The following is a 17,359-nucleotide window of genomic DNA, read 5'->3' as shown; positions in this document are numbered from 1 at the left end:
ACTTCTCGAGGACAAAAGATAAAGTTTTTAATTAAAGCGTAGGTCACCCCTCCTAACTGCGCTGTTTGTCAGATAGGTATAATGCCTCTATCCCCGCAAAATTCGCAGTCGGAGCTTTGAATTCCAGTCTTTGTAAGCTCGTTTTTCGCTCTTCTTTATATCACCGATGCGCAATAAGTATACATTAACATCGGTGTCATCGACTCACCGCTAACAGTGAGTACGCTCTCATACAATTGGTTAACTGAATAGCCTTTCCGAAGATAGAATATAGGATTTCGATCGATATGCTATCGCAGCACCTGCAACTTCGGAATCAATAAGGCGATAACTCGATAAGCCAAACTTCAAAGATTTACTTAGCCAACTCAAAAACCGAATTATCGACAGCAACAACTCGGGAAATCAGTCGAAAGCGATATCTCCCCCCACGCAGTTCAGTAATTATCCATATCCATAACGAGTTATAAAGCGTCGTTCGCAGACGGAATTTCTCAGCCGAGCAAACACGCATCAACTCAATCAGCAGGTGAATCAATTACTCTCTGTTTTCCCTACTCCATTACTTTAGCCGTCGTCGGCTCGCTTCCATCGCTATATGTGTAGCTCCTCCATCGTTATACCTATACTCCCACTCACGCGGCAGCCTCTTAAACTTGCCTCTCGAGCGGCGAGGCTCGCTGACTGCCATCAGCGCCACTTGGTCGTGCGAATCTGCAGCTATACGTGCGTATTCACCGAGCGCTGCTGCAAGCTCGGCACGGCCTTAACTAACGCTTTTGTGCAGTGATTCAGCCCTTGCTTTTCTTTCACCGCGATGCATTATTCGGAGGCGCTTGCTCGGGAAAGCCTGAAAATCGCCCGACAAAAGGAGAAAAACCGCACTGGACGAGGAAAAATCGCGCCGATTAATTCGTTCGAGCGCTGATCCGTCAGGCGACACACACGCGGCTCGCGGTGAGTACAGCATGGCGAGCGCGACCCCTCTAATTTATGACCGCGCCGGCGAGGAAATGATGATGGTCGAACCACTATACTGCGCATGCGAGCTCTCGCTGCGGATTTATCGCCCGCCTCCTTCGTCTCCATCGTTCCCTCTCTCTCGCAGGCTGTATTGTTTCTTTCGGCGATTAGCTGCGAGCGGTCGAATTCGCCCGAGAGGAGCGTTTGTACATTGTTTAGGCTGTCTTACGAGACGGCCGCGCGCCGAGTGTTAGTCCGAATTGTTGCCGCAAATTCGCGCTCGCTGCATGATTACTCGCGCCTTAAAGGTATATCGTCGCCAACGGACAACGACATCTTCGTATAGTGAGAAATTAATCGCGGCGATCGACGTCTCACCATCACGCATAATACAATTTATACGGATTATCGATCAGGTGGTGGAGTGGACTGCCCAAGTGCATACATATCCGGCTGGATGATAGCGCGTCCCCGCAAGTATGCGTACACAGCTGGCCGTGTGTTTAAGACGGCTACACATTCCAGTACTGCCATCCGAGCAGCTCGATGCTCGCCGTTGTTTGCTTTACATCTAATATTGATGACCCGCGCGTAACTGAATCTAAAAGGCAGAGCTGTGAAACTATGGCGTCATCTCGAACACGCTGCATATGTATAGGATACGACGCTCTTCCTGTACGCGCATCAGCGTCATCCATTTTTACACGCGCGCGAGCCGAAGAATCCTATAATATAACAACGGGACAAAAACTCGAAACGCGTCGCGCAATAAAATCCCCGACGCACAGCGGTTATGGGCGACGTCCATAACTCTTCATCCCTCTCCTTACATTACTACTACCCCTAATCTAATCTAATCTAATCCATCCCAGAGTCTAATAGCGTTTCACCCCATGGCTCATCCGCTGCCGATGCAGCGCATAACGGCGTCGTCGTGTCCCATTCGCTTCTGATATTTCGCGCGTACAAACACACACACACACACACACACAAACACGCGCGCGCGCGGCCGGAGCTCAATAGTGTACGTACATCGAAACGACGCTGCGACAACGTATACGTTCGTGGCCACAATAACGCGAATCGAAGTGCGCCGGGGCTAATCCGAGGTCCGCGCGCGCGCGCGCGCAGAGAGCAGCCGGCGACGTGTTTTGCAGAGCAGGCTGTATGTGTCGAGGCCATTTCCGCGATGGGCGTACGTTATAGTCGCGTATTTATCCCGTATACCCCCTACTCCCCTTGGTACAGGCGCGCATATGGACTACTGCGGCGTTGCTGCCGGCTACTAGCCATATATAGGTATAAGCGCTGTTGTCGTGGCTTTGCTCGTCGTGCGCCCGTGCGTAAGACAGGGGGCTACGGGGCGGTCGAGTTGCTCTTTCTTCGGAATGCACGAGACACGATGTTGAGTATCGAGGAATTATAGGGGCGAAATTATTGCTGCTGTATAACGTGTATTATATTATATCCCCCCACAGTCGCGGTTGCGCCTCCTCGCGTGTGTGCGTGCGCGCCGAAATTAATTTTATCGGCACGATGATTGGGTATTATACGGCCCCTTTGATAATTGAGTTGTGGGCGCAAGCAAAATAATGAGAGCGGCGCCGCGCGCACGCGCGCTGTGAATTATTATACAACGTTTGCCGCGAGGCACACCTGCCGACGAGATGGCTGCCGGTATGTGTATACTTGTATAGATACCTGCTGATATTAATCGAGAGAAGCTGCTGGCGCTGCTGCTTTGCGCGGTAATTTTCAATATTCGGCTGAGTAATTCGTTGAACTGAAGAACGTTGGTTCGTGCGTGTGTTGGACGCGTAGGCGTGCGGGATAAGGAAGTTTGGATAATAATACGAGGTATATTGAATTCGTCGCTCTGGCCAAAGGTGGTTTTCTTTCACTCTCGAATACTGCACCCGTGATGCGCTCAATGCGCCCATACATATGGATGAGCCTCCTTCGTTAAAAATAACTGCCCTAGTTAAATGTCCATATTTTGACGACAGTACTCTACAGCATACTGTTATTAGAATAATAGTTTGCGTGGGTATATAAAAATTCAGTCAGAATACACGAAGCTGATGAGACAAACTTGAAAAGTTAAAGGGATATTGCCAATGGTTCACAAAAAGCATTTTAATAATACTTTTACATGTACTTCGATTATACTCCTTGAAAAACTTGGAGGTTGCTTGCCAACAAGCTGCTAAAGTGTCAGACATTCTGTGGCTTAATAAGTATGCCGCTCGCAGTACATCGGTACTCGCTGCAATAGTCTTCTGCATCTTTCTCGTAGAGATTTGAACATTCTTGCTCCGAACGCTGCTGAGCGCATATTGGCTTATCTGAAATAACGAAAAAACCAAGAAAATGATGGGTATAAAAATAAATAGGTGATATATGTAGAATTTTATATGTTAATTCTGATCTTAACTTTTGTCATTTGCTCGAACTAAATCATTCTTCGTGTAAGCAAACTTGTGATTGGGAGTACATGAATAGATCCTGCAAAAAGTAGACTGATCGTTTTTGTATATATTGAGACAGCGTTCCTCACTTTGAACATCTTGACAGAAAACCTTACTTGCTGGAATTGAGAATTACAATTAATCTATGAAAAATATATATCCTTATATTTTATTCTATAAATTGAATTAGTCTTACCACTTGTTCTACTAGATTCCAATGATACTGCACAAACTACGACAAAAAAAGGAACAGTGCATTGTCTTCCGAACATTCTCTTCGTTTCAAAAGTACACCAACGACAAAATGACACTTTTCGTCTTCCTGTGTTCAAGCCCCTTTATTTAAACCGCAATAGTATAGCGTGTGCAATTGACTGTAATTGCAAAATAGTAGAGACCGTGAGAGATAAGTGACGATATTTATAATGCAAGATATTTATAATTGTTTGCCTAAACTAGCTGTAAGCGCATGAGCACAAATAGCGCAAGTTTTAGAGTAGTATTATAACACTCGAATCCCTGTAACTCATAACGATCTATTTTTGAGGTTAAAAATTCATATATGTTCATATAGGGATACCGCTTTAGTGCAACAGTTAAGTTTCGATATTTGTCAAAACTCTACCATCCTTATATACTCTCCACTTCAAAAAAAAAAAATCTAACCACCTTGTATGTAACGTAGGGGATAATTAGCCGATAAAATTGCAGCATATAATCAGATAATTAGCGCAGCCTTGTACCCCAACACGGCGACATACGCTTGCGCGAGTACATAATTGATGCTCAAATATAATTAAGTATAAACGCAGCTGATACGATAAGAAATAGAGAAAATCAACAAGGTTTGGTTTAAAATGAGGAGCGAGAGAGATAGCTTGGGATAAAAATACGGAATAGAACAGCGTATAGCAGTCGACGACGCGAAAAGCTCCTGGAGTTTTATTAACAAGTGCGTTTTCCCTCGCACTTTGAAAAAGAGAGCGGATAAAGTGCACGCCGCCGCGTAGAGCGCTCGGAAAAAAAACGTGCAAAGAGAAAATGAGCGAGATGAACCCCGCGCACGAATATTTTCTTGATTTCTCGCCGCGCGCGAGTCGTGAATCACCCAAATCCTTTACTCCGCGCTATAGCTCCTCGTCGCTCTGAAATATACGCGCTGCCGTGATACATCCAGAGATTTTTCCCTGCGCTCTCACCTGACTGTCTGTCTGCTCCTTCCCGCCGTAAAGCAAAACACGACCCGATGCAGCGACTCGAGCAGAGACGAAAAGAGAAAGGGGGGATAAATGCGTCGGCGACGCGAGCTAACGAAAGTTGGAATTTTATCGCGAGAGCGACTTGAAAAAGTTGCAAGCGATACCGCGGAAAACAGTTTTTGTAGGACAAACGCCGCGACTGCTATTTTTCTCATTTTGTAGATAGAGCGGCTTTTGCGTTTGAAAATCGTTCCGAGAGAGATCGCGAGAGAGCTTTCTTTAACTCTGTCAAGAGCAGCATCGGTTGTTTGCGGGCGATCGATAGCGGTGTGACTATTTGCGCTCGCCCGGAGTGTATTAGTTCTAACACCCGAAATTTATTCACAACAACTAATATTGCCGAACGCGAGTTCGGCGCATTGGGTATTTTTCTCGTTCCCTCTTTCTCTACGCGCAAACATTGACCCAGCGGGAGTTACTTATACAAAACTGCAAAAATCAAAAAGAGCGCCTACACGCATAATCGAGGGGCAATTAATAAGGAGCAAATAAAGCCAAGCCGCGGACGTCGGAGCGTGAACGTCGAAAACCGCGCGATTGCGCTTTACATTCGCGCTTGCTAACCCTCTCCCTCGCATATAACGCGCACGGGGTCAGCGTCGACCTCAAAAACGCGCGACCCTGCACCCTATATGTACTGCTGCTGCACGCACGTATCGCATAGCCTTCACACAGTCCTTTCGCCTCTGTCGTGCGCTCGACAGTATATAAACGCCGCTGTGACCGCGCGGGACTGTGCTGTTATTCCGAAACTATACGAGCTCCAAGCGGAGCCCTCTGGCGCAAGCGGTCCTTTGAAAATCGCAATCAAATTTTCGCATGTAACTGACCCACCGGGACTGCCGACTTCCGGGTGACGCTGTATAGCTCGCTGTATTTAGCTTTACTCTCTGCCTTCTTTTTTCTTTCTTTTTTTTCGACGCTCCGCGCACAGTGTTTTTTTTCGACGTAGAGAGATACGCACAATGCGCGTTAATTGCTGCACGAGCTGTCTCAAAGAGACGTGCGTTTTCGAGAATTTCGCCAGCGCTGCGCTGATGCTCGAAATTTCGCTGCCTCTTCTTTCGGGCGAGCTTTCGGAAAAAGAGACGCGGAAGAGTGGAATTGTGTTGCGTGCTTTTTTTGAGAGAGAAATGATATTTTCGCCGGAGATTTGTAAAACGCGAGCAAGTAGAAAATTCAGAGTGTGGTCAGGCTGATGTATTGGCTTACAGTCACGGAAAGTAACGAATAGGATGACGAGACGTATTGCAAGCTCGCCCGCATCTCCAGCGGTGGCGTTTAGTCGAGAGTGAGTCGACGGAAGCTTTATTGCGGACCACGATCAGCCGCTCCCTTTTCGTTGAGATTTCAAATTCAGCATCTGCGCTCTTGACGGACGTTTAATTTTCGAAGAATGCGTCAACGCGGTCATTCGACTAAGAAGGACATGATGAAAGCATGGAAGGGCGCGAAGGAACGAGGCGAAACATTTTTAATTTTGAGCACTGAATTCCGGACCGAACGCGCGTTAAATACTGCTAATTTTCAATTACGTAAATATGCGTACTTTTCATTCTGGTTAAGCTATTTTAATAATTTTGATGAATTATCATGCCGAGCATATTCTGTCTTTAAATTCGTTATGAATCTCTACGCTCAACATCCCTCGTTTAACATCATAATTTACCGCGAGACTTTGAAGAACATTTGTTCACCAAATCCCCGACGGTTCTGACATTCGGAAATGAAAAACACCGCACCCCTGCCGAAGTTCCAAAAATCCACACAGCTACTTATTCTCCGACGGGTACAAGCTTTATTTTTCACAGATCCGCATTGGAGAGTATAAATCCCAACGCTAAAAAAATCGTTTTAGCGGCTCGTTCGCCCAGAAATAAAAAGCTTCATACGAAGAAAAAGAAACGGCGCACGTAAAAAGCTGTCCACGTCACTTCAACGGATATCTGCACCCGTCGTCGTAGTGACGCAAACAAGCGCAGCAGCCGGGCTTTAAAAATAATTTTTGGATTCAAATCCCTGCCTCTAAACGGACGTTTAATTTTGCATAAAACTCCGCGGCGGCAGCGAAAAAACGAGAACGCCGTGCCTCGGCTGAAGAGAGATGGGAAAAGTCTGCGTCGCACGCGCATAGTCGCCGCGAGGATCAAAAAGAAGCCGGGGAGGGCGGAAAAAAAAGAGAAACACAGGAGAAGGAGCGAGCAAGCGAGCGAGCGTGATATCCAGGAGTGCAGAGAATCCGCGCGCGGATCTGAAATAAAATCTTGGAAAATTCGCGGCCTAGTCGTGCGCGAGCCGAGCTTGCAAGCACAGGAGAGAGAGAGAGAGAGAGAGAGAGAGAGAGAGAGAGAGAGAGTGAGAGACGTCGGCCTACCGGAAAATTAACATGTCCCGGTTCCCTCTCCGACTCTTTGTGCTTTGCGTGGCGTTCGGTTGGAATTCGCCTCGGTGGCTGGCGAGTTCGAAGAAGGGAGGGGGGATCGAGCTCGTGCGCGCAGAGATCACGGCGACGGCGATTCACCGAGGATGCATTAAGGAAAATTCGCGTGACGAAAAGCTTTCTTTTGTGCGACGTCGAGGCTTAAGACTCTTGACGAATCGCTGCCAAGACTCTGCCGTTATGGCCGTGTAATGACTCAGACTCGCGGGTTCAAGGCTGATGTCATTACGGTTGTTACTATAGAGGGGAGCCGGAAATGAGCGCGAAAATTAATGGCTTTCGCGTGGAGTCCGGATGAAAAATCTAGGTAGCGGGCGGGTGATTTGCTCGGAGCTTTGTCGGGCTGGATTTTTCATGAGCCACTACCGGGAGCTTCGAGATACAAACAGCAGCTGTAATGCAATTAGCCCCCGAGAGTTATCTGTCAAAAGTTCCTTGCAACATGTTTTCTATACGCGCTTCGCGCAGCAGCTTGTTAATTAGAGTCAAAGTTCGAGTTCCCAAACGAATGCTGCGATCATCTGAAGCTGCTTTCAGCTTGAACTTCTATTTCTGATTATAACCTGCGTATAATATCATCGACAGAGGAGCGGGTTTGAAAAAGTTGACCTTAATTAAAAGTTGCATTCCGCGCGTAAAAGCGTGTTTTTCATCTCGCGAGCCGTCGTAACGTAGCTCGAACGAGTTAGGCGCAGACGGACCCTCTGCATCCGGGTAAAGGTGGAAGTTGGTGTAAAATCGTGATAAACGGTATACGTCTATATCTATAAACGAGTTTACGGTGGCCGTTACGAAATTGAAACGATGAATGTTTATTACGACAATATGCAATTCGCTTCAACGTCACGATCGAAATTAATGCGGCCATGAGCTGCGCGTCCGATGATTTGCTTCACTAAACTTGGCTGTATTCAAGTTAAATTCTCGATCGTTTTCTTTTTCACTATAATAAACTCCGTGCAACAGCCCGACGAGTCTCATTGCGAAGCTTTCAAGTATGGAAACTTCTGGGCTATCAAAATCCGAGAATCCGCGTGTCCTCTCGTATACACGTAGAAATAAGACGCGAATCGAGGAAAATTGAGCATCCCAGCAGCGGAGGGCTCGAGTCTCGCGGAAACGGAGAAGAAGAGCGGCGCGCGATTATTGGGTAAAAAAGAGCGAGGCGAAGCGTAGGAATTTAAAGACTCTCCTCCCCTCCCGCCTCGAGGAATCGTCGTCGGCAGCGCCGAGGAGTGACGACGAGGCTGACAGGTGCTTGCTTTTGAAAGGACCTGTACAGAGCCGAGAAGAAGAAGGAGAAGGAGAGGGTCTTAGGACGAGGTAACTTTCCTCGCTTTGCTTGGGAAATCCATTTCCAAGCTGCGGACTCGACTGTGAAAACTTCTCTCTCGCTTCGCGCCTATCTCGCTCTTTCTCTCTATCTCTCCTGCGGTGGCCTCCTTTCTCAAAGCTTAGACTCGAAGAGAGGAGAGAGAGAGATAGAAGGTAGTTCGCAGCCGGCTCCTCCCCTCACTTTTGTTTTCTCATTGTGTAACCGAACTGTTCTTTTCCTCTCTGCGCGTCCTCGTCTCTCGCTTAAGCTCCGCTGCAGCCTCTGCGTCTGTCTGTCTGTCTCTCGGGCTGCGTAAGAGGAGGCCCAGGGCTGGATCGAGTGGACATCTTTTCCTTCCGACGAGCTGTGTACAGCGGAGTGAAACAGCTTACGCATTGATTCGTCGCTGCGATTCTGTAATTTTTAACGAAAGACGCAGTAGAGGTGTCGGTTTGTTTAGCATAATTTGAGAAAATACGCGCTTTATCCGAGCTTCGCCGAGCTCTGAAATTAACTGCAGTAAGTAATATTAGCTTTGAGTTTCGCTGCCTTGATTACGTAAAGTGAATCAAGCTTTTTGTCGGGAGTATACACATATACCTGTATGCAGTTCCTCCTAGCACCAAAATGCAATTCGTGTAATTGCCAAAGCGTGCGATTGAATGTCTCTGAAAAGAGTGAACGGACATATATGTAGAATAAAATTATTACATTAAGTAATACGAGATGGAGACGCGCGTCATCTCGAGAGCCCTCGTCCTAATCATATGACCAACGTACTCGAAGCTGCTGCGTTTACTCAACATCCATACTCGAGCTTGCGGTTTAAGCAAATATATATTCGACACGAAAAATGAACTTAATCTCTTTAATTCATCGCTTTACTTTTCATTACTTTTATTACGCGAGAGCTCGTATGTTTACATTTATTAAAAACCAAATTATACAGCTGCAACTAAGAGCTGGGGGTCAGAGCGTTTTGCGGAACTCTACCTCGTACAGCGCAATAAAGCTCGCTTCATAATTCGTCCGAAAAATTTACGCCTCGGCATCGAAACGAGCGACTTTATTTCGAAGCCAAAAAGTGGGAATATAGTAGAAAATTAATTGAGAGCCGGAAGGCAAATATCCCTACACGGGGCAAATATTCATTACTCGCTGAATTTTATGGCGCTCATTACTTCGCCCAGCACTATCTTTCTCTCTCTTTCTCTCTCGATGCTACGTGCCTCAAAATAAATGTAATTTCGATGCACGCCTTAGCCCCGGGGGTCCTCGAGGATCTACACGCCACTGGTCTTATCTCTGCAGCGTTTTCCATCTGCTCTCTCTCCCTCCTCCGATTCCCTTTTGTTTTTCCGCTCCGTTCTCTAGCATCACAATACGCGACTCTACTCTTCCTCCCTCTCCCTCTCGACGTCATCTCTGCTCTAGCGTGCGGAACCAGCGGCGCGTATTTTTTATGCTGATCGCGCGCTGATTCCGTACTTCCCCACGGATTTTCTCCGGCTCGACTGCTTCCCGGTAGTTGCTGCAGTACACTTCCTCGAAACTCTGCTTTTGACAAGCTGCGGACGATTGCGTAATATCGAGTAGCGGTAAGTATTATTCTCGCCCGCGAGAGTTCTGGTTTTTTCGCTCGTGCGCAATTCTGCCGCACCAGCGCGCGCGGTCGAAGCTGTAACTTTGCGCACAGCGTAATTTTTCATCGCGAACAATGTGCGAACTACTCGGCGAATAAGTGCACTGAGAAAAGTTTTGGGCAACTGCTGTCCTAGCTAGTACGGCTACTCTCCCAAACGCATCGGAAGAGTCATCCTTTCATTTGGGGCAACTGCTGCACTGCGGCACCAAAAAAAGACAACAGTTGCCTCGGGGTAGCACTACTGTCGCATGAAAAGCGGGAGACGACTGTTCGCTTCGGTTCGGGGATCACTACACAACCTCACAAAAGTGTCTTGGATGGATTTGATCAGCGCAAATCACGATGGATTCTTTCTTCAAAAAATATGCAGATATGGTCAAATTCCAGGCAATGTTTGAGTGTAAGTGCATTAATAAACTTTTTGGTTATTAATTTTGTTTTATTTTATATAAACGTTTCGTTATGTTAATGCACGTGCACGTAACCACGGACTATTCCTGCACATGCAAATTTATTAAAGTATGCTATAAAAAACTTAAATCAATTATATATTGAATTTTATCAAAATTTAAAGCCAAAATTTCACCTAATGGTTCACTACCCAAAAATTTTATTAGACAATGGGCCTATAGTTAAATTTTGGGGCATGCGATTCGAAGCCTTTCATCAATGTATAAAGGCAAATGCTACTTCGTCGAATAACAAAATTAACTTACCAAAAATAATTGCTATAAAGCAATCATTGAAATTGTGTGAAACGGCGAACACTTTAAAAGCTGAAAAACAAATTATATTTCATACAGTGATAAAAAGAAGTATAAGAAAACAGTATTTTTGCGAAAAACTAAAAACCGAACAATATATTCTTTATGGTAACGTTGAAATATATGGTATTGTTTATGAAGTAGGAAATTTTATTGTAACAAGTTTAAAAAGTATTGAAAAAGAATTCGGAAATATATTATCTATTATAGTATGTGAAAATAACGAAATTTTCTTTGAATTAAGTTTTTTTGAAGAAATTATTTTTGACGACCATATTCATGCATTTCTCATACAAAAAACAAATAAAACACAAATTGTCAAATATTCAATTACCTGTCATCGCTCCAGTTATCTCTATTCAACGACAAAATAATCATTATGTAATTTCAAAATATATTTTATAATTTTGTAAACGAATGCATCAATAAAGTTTCCAAAATTTTCATAGACTTCATGACATCTAATTTACCAACAGTTTATAATTTTATATTGTTTTACTTTATTTTTACCTTTCTAATAATTATAAATAACTAATAACAAATATATAATACAAATATTATCGTATACATTATTTGTTGAGAGTATATATGTGGACCGATCTATATTTGACTTTAGAAGCACGCTAGTGTCTTTATTTTAGAACAGGTGTAGTACTTATAGATGGAGCGACAGTTCTCTCGCATTTTGGGGCACCAGAGCTCCCAAAATCGGGGCTGCTACTCTCTCAAATAGAAAGTACAACAGTTGTACTCAACGAATGCAATAGTTGCCCTAAACTTTTCTCAGTGTGTGTTTCCGAAACTTGACGCTGACCCGAATCCCGCGCGGAGTAAGGGCTGAGCAATCAGTGGGCGTCCGTCATATCCATCGTTGTAGCCGAAAATCCTTAACGAAGCCGCGGCCGCCGTCGACAGTTTCGACAACCGAAACTTCACGTCGCATTACCCGGACAGAGCGAGAGACAAGGAGAAGAGGGGGCAGTGTGTACCCAAGTAACTACACCGCTGCCAGCCGCCGAGGCCTTTGCAAGCTCTGCATTCAGCGAGTCCGAGTTTCGGCCAACAGCAGGCGGCATCAGCGGTAGTAGCGGACCAAGCTCCCCCTCCCCCCCTCCTCGCGAGTTAAATGACGTTCTAACGGCATCACAGAGCGAGCGAGCGAGAGAGAGAGAGAGAGAGAGAGAGAGAGAGAGAGAGAGAGAGAGAGAGAGAGGCTTCACCTCGATCGCTACTTACGCCGTGTATACGTATATCTCCATATCCAGCGCAGCGGTCCTTTGACCCCTGCGCTCAAGCCGCGTTTGATCTTGCGTGCGGCGAGTCATCTACTTGTGGCTTCGGCCTTCTCCTCTCCCTCCCCGCGCGTCCGTCGCAGCAGTGTGACCGGCCACTTCTTGACTCGCACTACTGCAGGGGCAGCAGGAAGGCGTCTCATCTTACGTTTTCGGAGCCATATATACCGAGCGCGCGCGCGCAGTCAAGCGGATTAGCACTGCTCGCAATGGGAAATTCGCTTAATTAGGTGTGCCACTGCTACTGCTACTATACTTGGCCGGACGCGTTCGCGGCTCCCAGGGAAAGTTTTGCGAGGCTCGCCATGCAGTTGTGCGCTGCTCCGCGAGTTTTCTATATAGGACTCTCTCTCTCTCTCTTTCTCTCTTTCTCTCTCTCTCTCTCTCTCTCTCTCTCTCGCTCCGCCAGACTGTCGGCTTTTTTTTCTTCGCTCCACTCTGCTCGTCCTCGTCGTTTGGTTACTTTGGACTGCGGAAAGCGGGCGGGACTTCGATCTGTAACAGCGTCGAGTCGCGAAATCGGAAGTTGAGGCCGGCTTGCGGCCGAACTTTCCGACCAGTGGCTATACAGCCCTCCGAGCGAGGGAAGTTTATTTTCGTCTGCAGCCACGCCGAGTTTTTTGTTGATTTCGAGGATCTATATAGCCGTACGTCCGCCGATGCCGGATATGAACGAGCTCGGCCTCAGGTATTATATAACGGGAGGTTAATTCGTTTGTCTACGACTGCGAAAAAGTTCGTTCGTTACCGCGGTAAAAAGAGAGAGAGTTCCAAAGCTTTGAGATACCGAAATCCCGCCTCTTCTCTTCTCGCATTCACGCGCACGTGAGTAATTATACGAGATAACGAAACTGCGCGTGTATGCGAGTCGACAAAAGCCGCGACGAATACATCGATCGATCTAATAGTCGAGCCTTCGTTTAGCCATCAATTTCGCGCGGGCTCTTTCTTTCCATTTCGCGCATGCCGCGCGACGGCTTGCGATTAATCACATGAAAAATCGCTGCGCACATTCGTATGCGCGCATTTAAAAAGAAATCGCGATCGTGCGGGATTATGAAATACGTATCACCGACCGCGGCTGTATGAAATTAATTCAGGCTTTCGCGCATTTTATACCCGTGGAACGTGTCACTCGGCGCGCGCGGGACATCGTATTTTTAACAATAAATGCATTATCGGGAATCGATATAGGGAATAGCCATTATATTCCTCTCGTATAATACACGGTCGCGTTCAATAATTGCAGATCCGCGGAGTGACCCAAATTAACGTCAATGCAGTGTAAAAGTACGAAATTGTATCCTCTATACTCTCCGCGTCGCAGTAGCAAATTGACTCTTCCAGCTCACGCCACATCACGCAGGCGGCGATGAATATTACAATAGCGTACACGGTTCGAAAAGGGCTGGCGTGCATAGAGCTCTTTAAATTTGAAAAACGAAATATATCTGCGGCGAAAAAAGAGCGCCACGGCTATTACTCGCGTGTGCGGCTCCTAAAAGCCTCTCGCCGTGCGCGCGGCAAATGGCCGTGTCCTCAATTAGCCGCTTAACGGCTTTGCGCGTCGCGCATACATCCGCGACAAAACGTCCTCTCGATCATCATCGGCGCGCGCTTTCTCTTAAAATTCTCTCGGCCGCCTGTACATATACCGCTCTATATTCCGGGCGTTTTCCCTCCTCGCTGCAGCAATGGAAAATTCAGCGTCTCCGGGCTTAATGGCACTCAATTCTCGTAATTACGATCCCCTTCCAGCATCCTTCGCTCTATAGCTGCGTCTCTCTCTCTCTCTCTCTCTCTCTCTCTCTCTCTCTCCTCTCTGCCGGCCGAGTGCGCGTGGGAGGGGAGAGCTATAGAGGAAACATCCGCTGCGAAGCTGCGCGCGTATCGATTCCGTGTATGCATCATTCAGGCTGCTCAGCTCATTGCCTTCTTCTCGCGCAGCTGCGAGGTACAAGGGCTCTATAATGTGCCGCGCGATGTGGTAGGTGTAGCTTTTTGTCGCGCAAGTCCCGTGGAAATCCGATAGGACACGCGCGTGCACTTGTATGCCAGAGCTTTGAGCAAACGGAGCTACCATGCTGTCAAACCAATTCTAATTGTGGCCCGACGCGGAGGCGGAAACTGGAATTACCTACTCCTCCGAGGTAATGAGGGGAATCTCTTTGACGACGTCGCTGCAGCAGTTAGCACCGTTTCCTGGGTTCCCGAGAGGGATCAGCCCGATTCGGCCGAGTTTATAGATGTAAAACCGATCGCGCTCTCGGAGCTGATAATTGCGAGGATGATTCGAAGTCCATTAATACGCTTAATCGCGTTTCTTTACTCGTTGAATTAGATCGACAGTCGTCGCGAAAGTCGAGGCTCGGAAAGAGTGTACTCGCGACAACTTTTTGGAGCTTGGTAGGTTGCCAGGGAAAGTACAGATATAACCGGAACTCCAATTAGCATCGTTTCCAAACGAAGCTCACCGGCGGATGAATCGCTTCATTAGCTCCCGCTCTGTATGTGTAACGCTCAAAAATGCATTCGCAGCTCTATGCGTCCAGCAACGCAGCGGACGAGTCGCAAATATTTACTTGGAATTTCGAAAAACTCATCAGCCGACAGCCAATTAGCGCGCGAGTTAACAAGCGCCGTTCCCTTGGGCTGGAAAAAGGAATGAAGGAATAAACGATCCGAGCAAGGGCGGGCAGCCTTCTCGATATAAATTACAGTCCGCGGCGCTTAATGAGCGAGCGACATCAGCCAGCGACGACGACGAGACTTAAGCAGCCGGCCGCGAAGTATGTGCAGTGGAGGTGCCGAGAGAGAAAGGGGGGTGAGTCTCTAACGTCGATGAAAGCTGGCTCTTGTAGGAGCTTTCAACGGCGATATCCGTCATCGTTAATACATACAGCCGGGCGGGCGCATGCAAAGCGAACGGAGTAGGTACAGCGAAGGAGGAGAGAGGTGAGGAGGAGAGGAAGGTGAGAGAGAGAGAGAGAGAGAGAGAGAGATAGAGAGAGGGATCGCCGGCAACTCTCATAAAGCTCTGTAGAGCTTGCGCGTGTGCGGGTGTACCTGTGTGCGCACGCAAGTTTATTGATAAACGTGCGGCGACTCTGGAACAACGTGCGATTGCACGATGCGAAATATGTGCTGTGTGATTTATAGAGTATCGTAATTGCACACGAGCGTTTTCGAAATTCAAAAATTAAATTTTTTCGGAATACCCCAACCATAATACACGACGCCTAGGGAGAAAGGAGCCGGGGCGTAAGGGGCGGGAATAGACGTACAAACACAGGCGAGAGAGCTTGCGCAAGGATTCGAGCTTACACGAGCGCTAATTCGTCCTACGTCGCACAACTACACCCGATTAATCACCTGTACACACAGATTCTCCCTCCCTCGCTTTCAACCTCACGCACGCAGCGCAAAGGCACACACATTTGCGCGCGGCTATATACAGCAGCAGCAGCTCGCGGGAGAGAGCATTAGTGCACGTGTTCGCCAAATAAATGCGAGCGCGCGCGTGGCTGTGTTTTTTTTCGCGGAGCGCGAGCGACGCGGATGTGCGCCGAAAAGTTTATGTATTTGCCGTGAGAGAGAAAGCTTAAACATTTCCTCCGTCCTTTTGACCTATTCGAATGCGCAGCGAAAATTCGTGTGTGCACGTTATATGCATAGTTGAATTTTTGCAGACACGCGACCAAATTAGTCAATGAGGACTCGCAAAACAAAATAACTCGCGCATAGCCTCTCCACTCTAGCGAAGCGAAATCATAATAACCAAGAAGAAGCGCGGTGGAGGCAGCGGTAGCAAGAAAAACGAGGAGAGGAGTGTACAAACACGGAGAGAGAGAGAGAGAGAGAGAGAGAGAGAGAGAGAGAGAGAGAGAGAGAGGGAAGCCGAACGAACGAAACAATGATAGGCAATACTCGGCGAGTGCTCGGCCTCTTTCAAGTTTAAGTAGTAATAGGACAAATACGGCCAGCCCCGGGGCGCGCGCGCGCGTGTACACATACACTTTAGCTTGCCTCTCTTACAGTTCTCTCTTACTGAATTGACTTTGCCTCGTCTCTCCCTCTCGGGCTACATCTGTCTCTGCTTTTACGCTCATTTCCCATTTGGACTTTTATTTTGCGCGCCTCCTCCTCCCTCCCTCTCCTATACACACTGTGCACCGCTTTTCATTGCAGCCTCTATCGATCTTCCTTATCCCTCGTTATTTGACTTTGCGCCGTTTTTCAGCGACTTTCCGCAACTGCTATTTTCTTTTCTCATTTCCCATTTTCTCCTCGGGGGCGTTCGCCGTGTGCTTGGCCATCAGGAGCAACAGCCGCATTCGATTCCACTCTGCCGGTCGGTGCAGAGCGACACAACTGTGCAGGCCCATCGCGCCATCGTCTCTCTTCCGCAGCGCTGCTGCTTCTCCGAGGCCGCGCGCACCCCTTTCGCGACTTATCTTTCTTCCCTCCCGGCGCTGCTGCTACTCCTGCGCACTGCGCAGCGCTCTCGGCCCCACCAGCGTCTCCGTGAGCCACCGCGTAGATATAATACGGGCTACACTGTGCACACACGTACACGCAGTCGCGAGAGCGAGAGAGATTCCCGGCGGTGGGGGTGGATGCTGCGCGCGAGCGATGCTGGGGCTCAGGACGTCGCGCGCTCAGTACGACGGTGTGCACCGGACTCTCTGCAACGCACCGACTATACGTTCCGCGTAGCTCTCGAGTGCGCGATTTTTCTCGGCTCCCTTCGCTCGTTCACACACACACGAGGTACACCGTGACAAGTGTCGTCGACTCACTGATCTCCCGCGCGTGAGGCGTATCTCAGCTCGCGAAGTGTGCCCGGGTAAGCGTGCGATGACGTACGCAGGTGCGCCGTCGAGCAAGAGGTGAAGGTCGAGACGGAGAGGAGAGAAAGAGAGAGAGGCTATGGCCTGCAGTGCGGTGCGGCGAGCCCGCTGTGACCGTGCACCGGAAGTTAACGAGGAACTACTGAAGCACCGGTGAGTGTGTGCGATATGGAGAGCGAGTGAGCTTCTTTTCGGGGCAGATTGTTGTTGTTGCGAGTGTCACCCGGACACATGTGTGGGTGTACACCTTAGTAGTGGACACGTCTCCCTATTCTCCGAGCTTACAGGCACTGGAGAGACAGCGCGGACGCTACGATGCGATTTATCATCTTCCCGAGTCTTCTCTTTTGTTCGATCGCATTT

The 17,359-nt window shown here is 47.9% G+C and overlaps 2 protein-coding genes across 3 annotated transcripts in view; one reads left to right on the top strand and one right to left on the bottom strand.

Annotated features, from left to right (window-relative positions):
* Positions 1-3,074: 3,074 nt before the first annotated feature.
* Positions 3,075-3,818, bottom strand: LOC100678307. The gene is made up of 3 exons (XM_003426783.5): positions 3,628-3,818; positions 3,398-3,550; positions 3,075-3,308 (listed from the first exon to the last, which is right to left on the bottom strand). Exons 1-3 carry the CDS (start codon positions 3,701-3,703, stop codon positions 3,178-3,180), a joined length of 360 nt encoding a protein of 119 aa, XP_003426831.1. The 5' UTR covers positions 3,704-3,818; the 3' UTR covers positions 3,075-3,177.
* A 12,971-nt stretch (positions 3,819-16,789) lies between these two features.
* LOC100117208 (epithelial discoidin domain-containing receptor 1) overlaps positions 16,790-17,359 on the top strand; it is a 75,259-nt gene continuing 74,689 nt past the window's right edge. For both annotated transcript variants that reach the window (XM_031924537.2, XM_031924544.2), the window contains exon 1: positions 16,790-17,149. The gene's annotated coding sequence lies outside the window, so the exon portion shown is untranslated. The remainder of the gene's footprint in view (positions 17,150-17,359) is intronic.

Source organism: Nasonia vitripennis, chromosome 1 (genome assembly GCF_009193385.2).
Source record: "Nasonia vitripennis strain AsymCx chromosome 1, Nvit_psr_1.1, whole genome shotgun sequence".
Taxonomy (NCBI): Eukaryota; Metazoa; Arthropoda; class Insecta; order Hymenoptera; family Pteromalidae; genus Nasonia; species Nasonia vitripennis.
The sequence above is the reverse complement of the archived record's forward strand: the minus strand, read 5'-3'. Positions and strand labels throughout refer to the sequence as shown.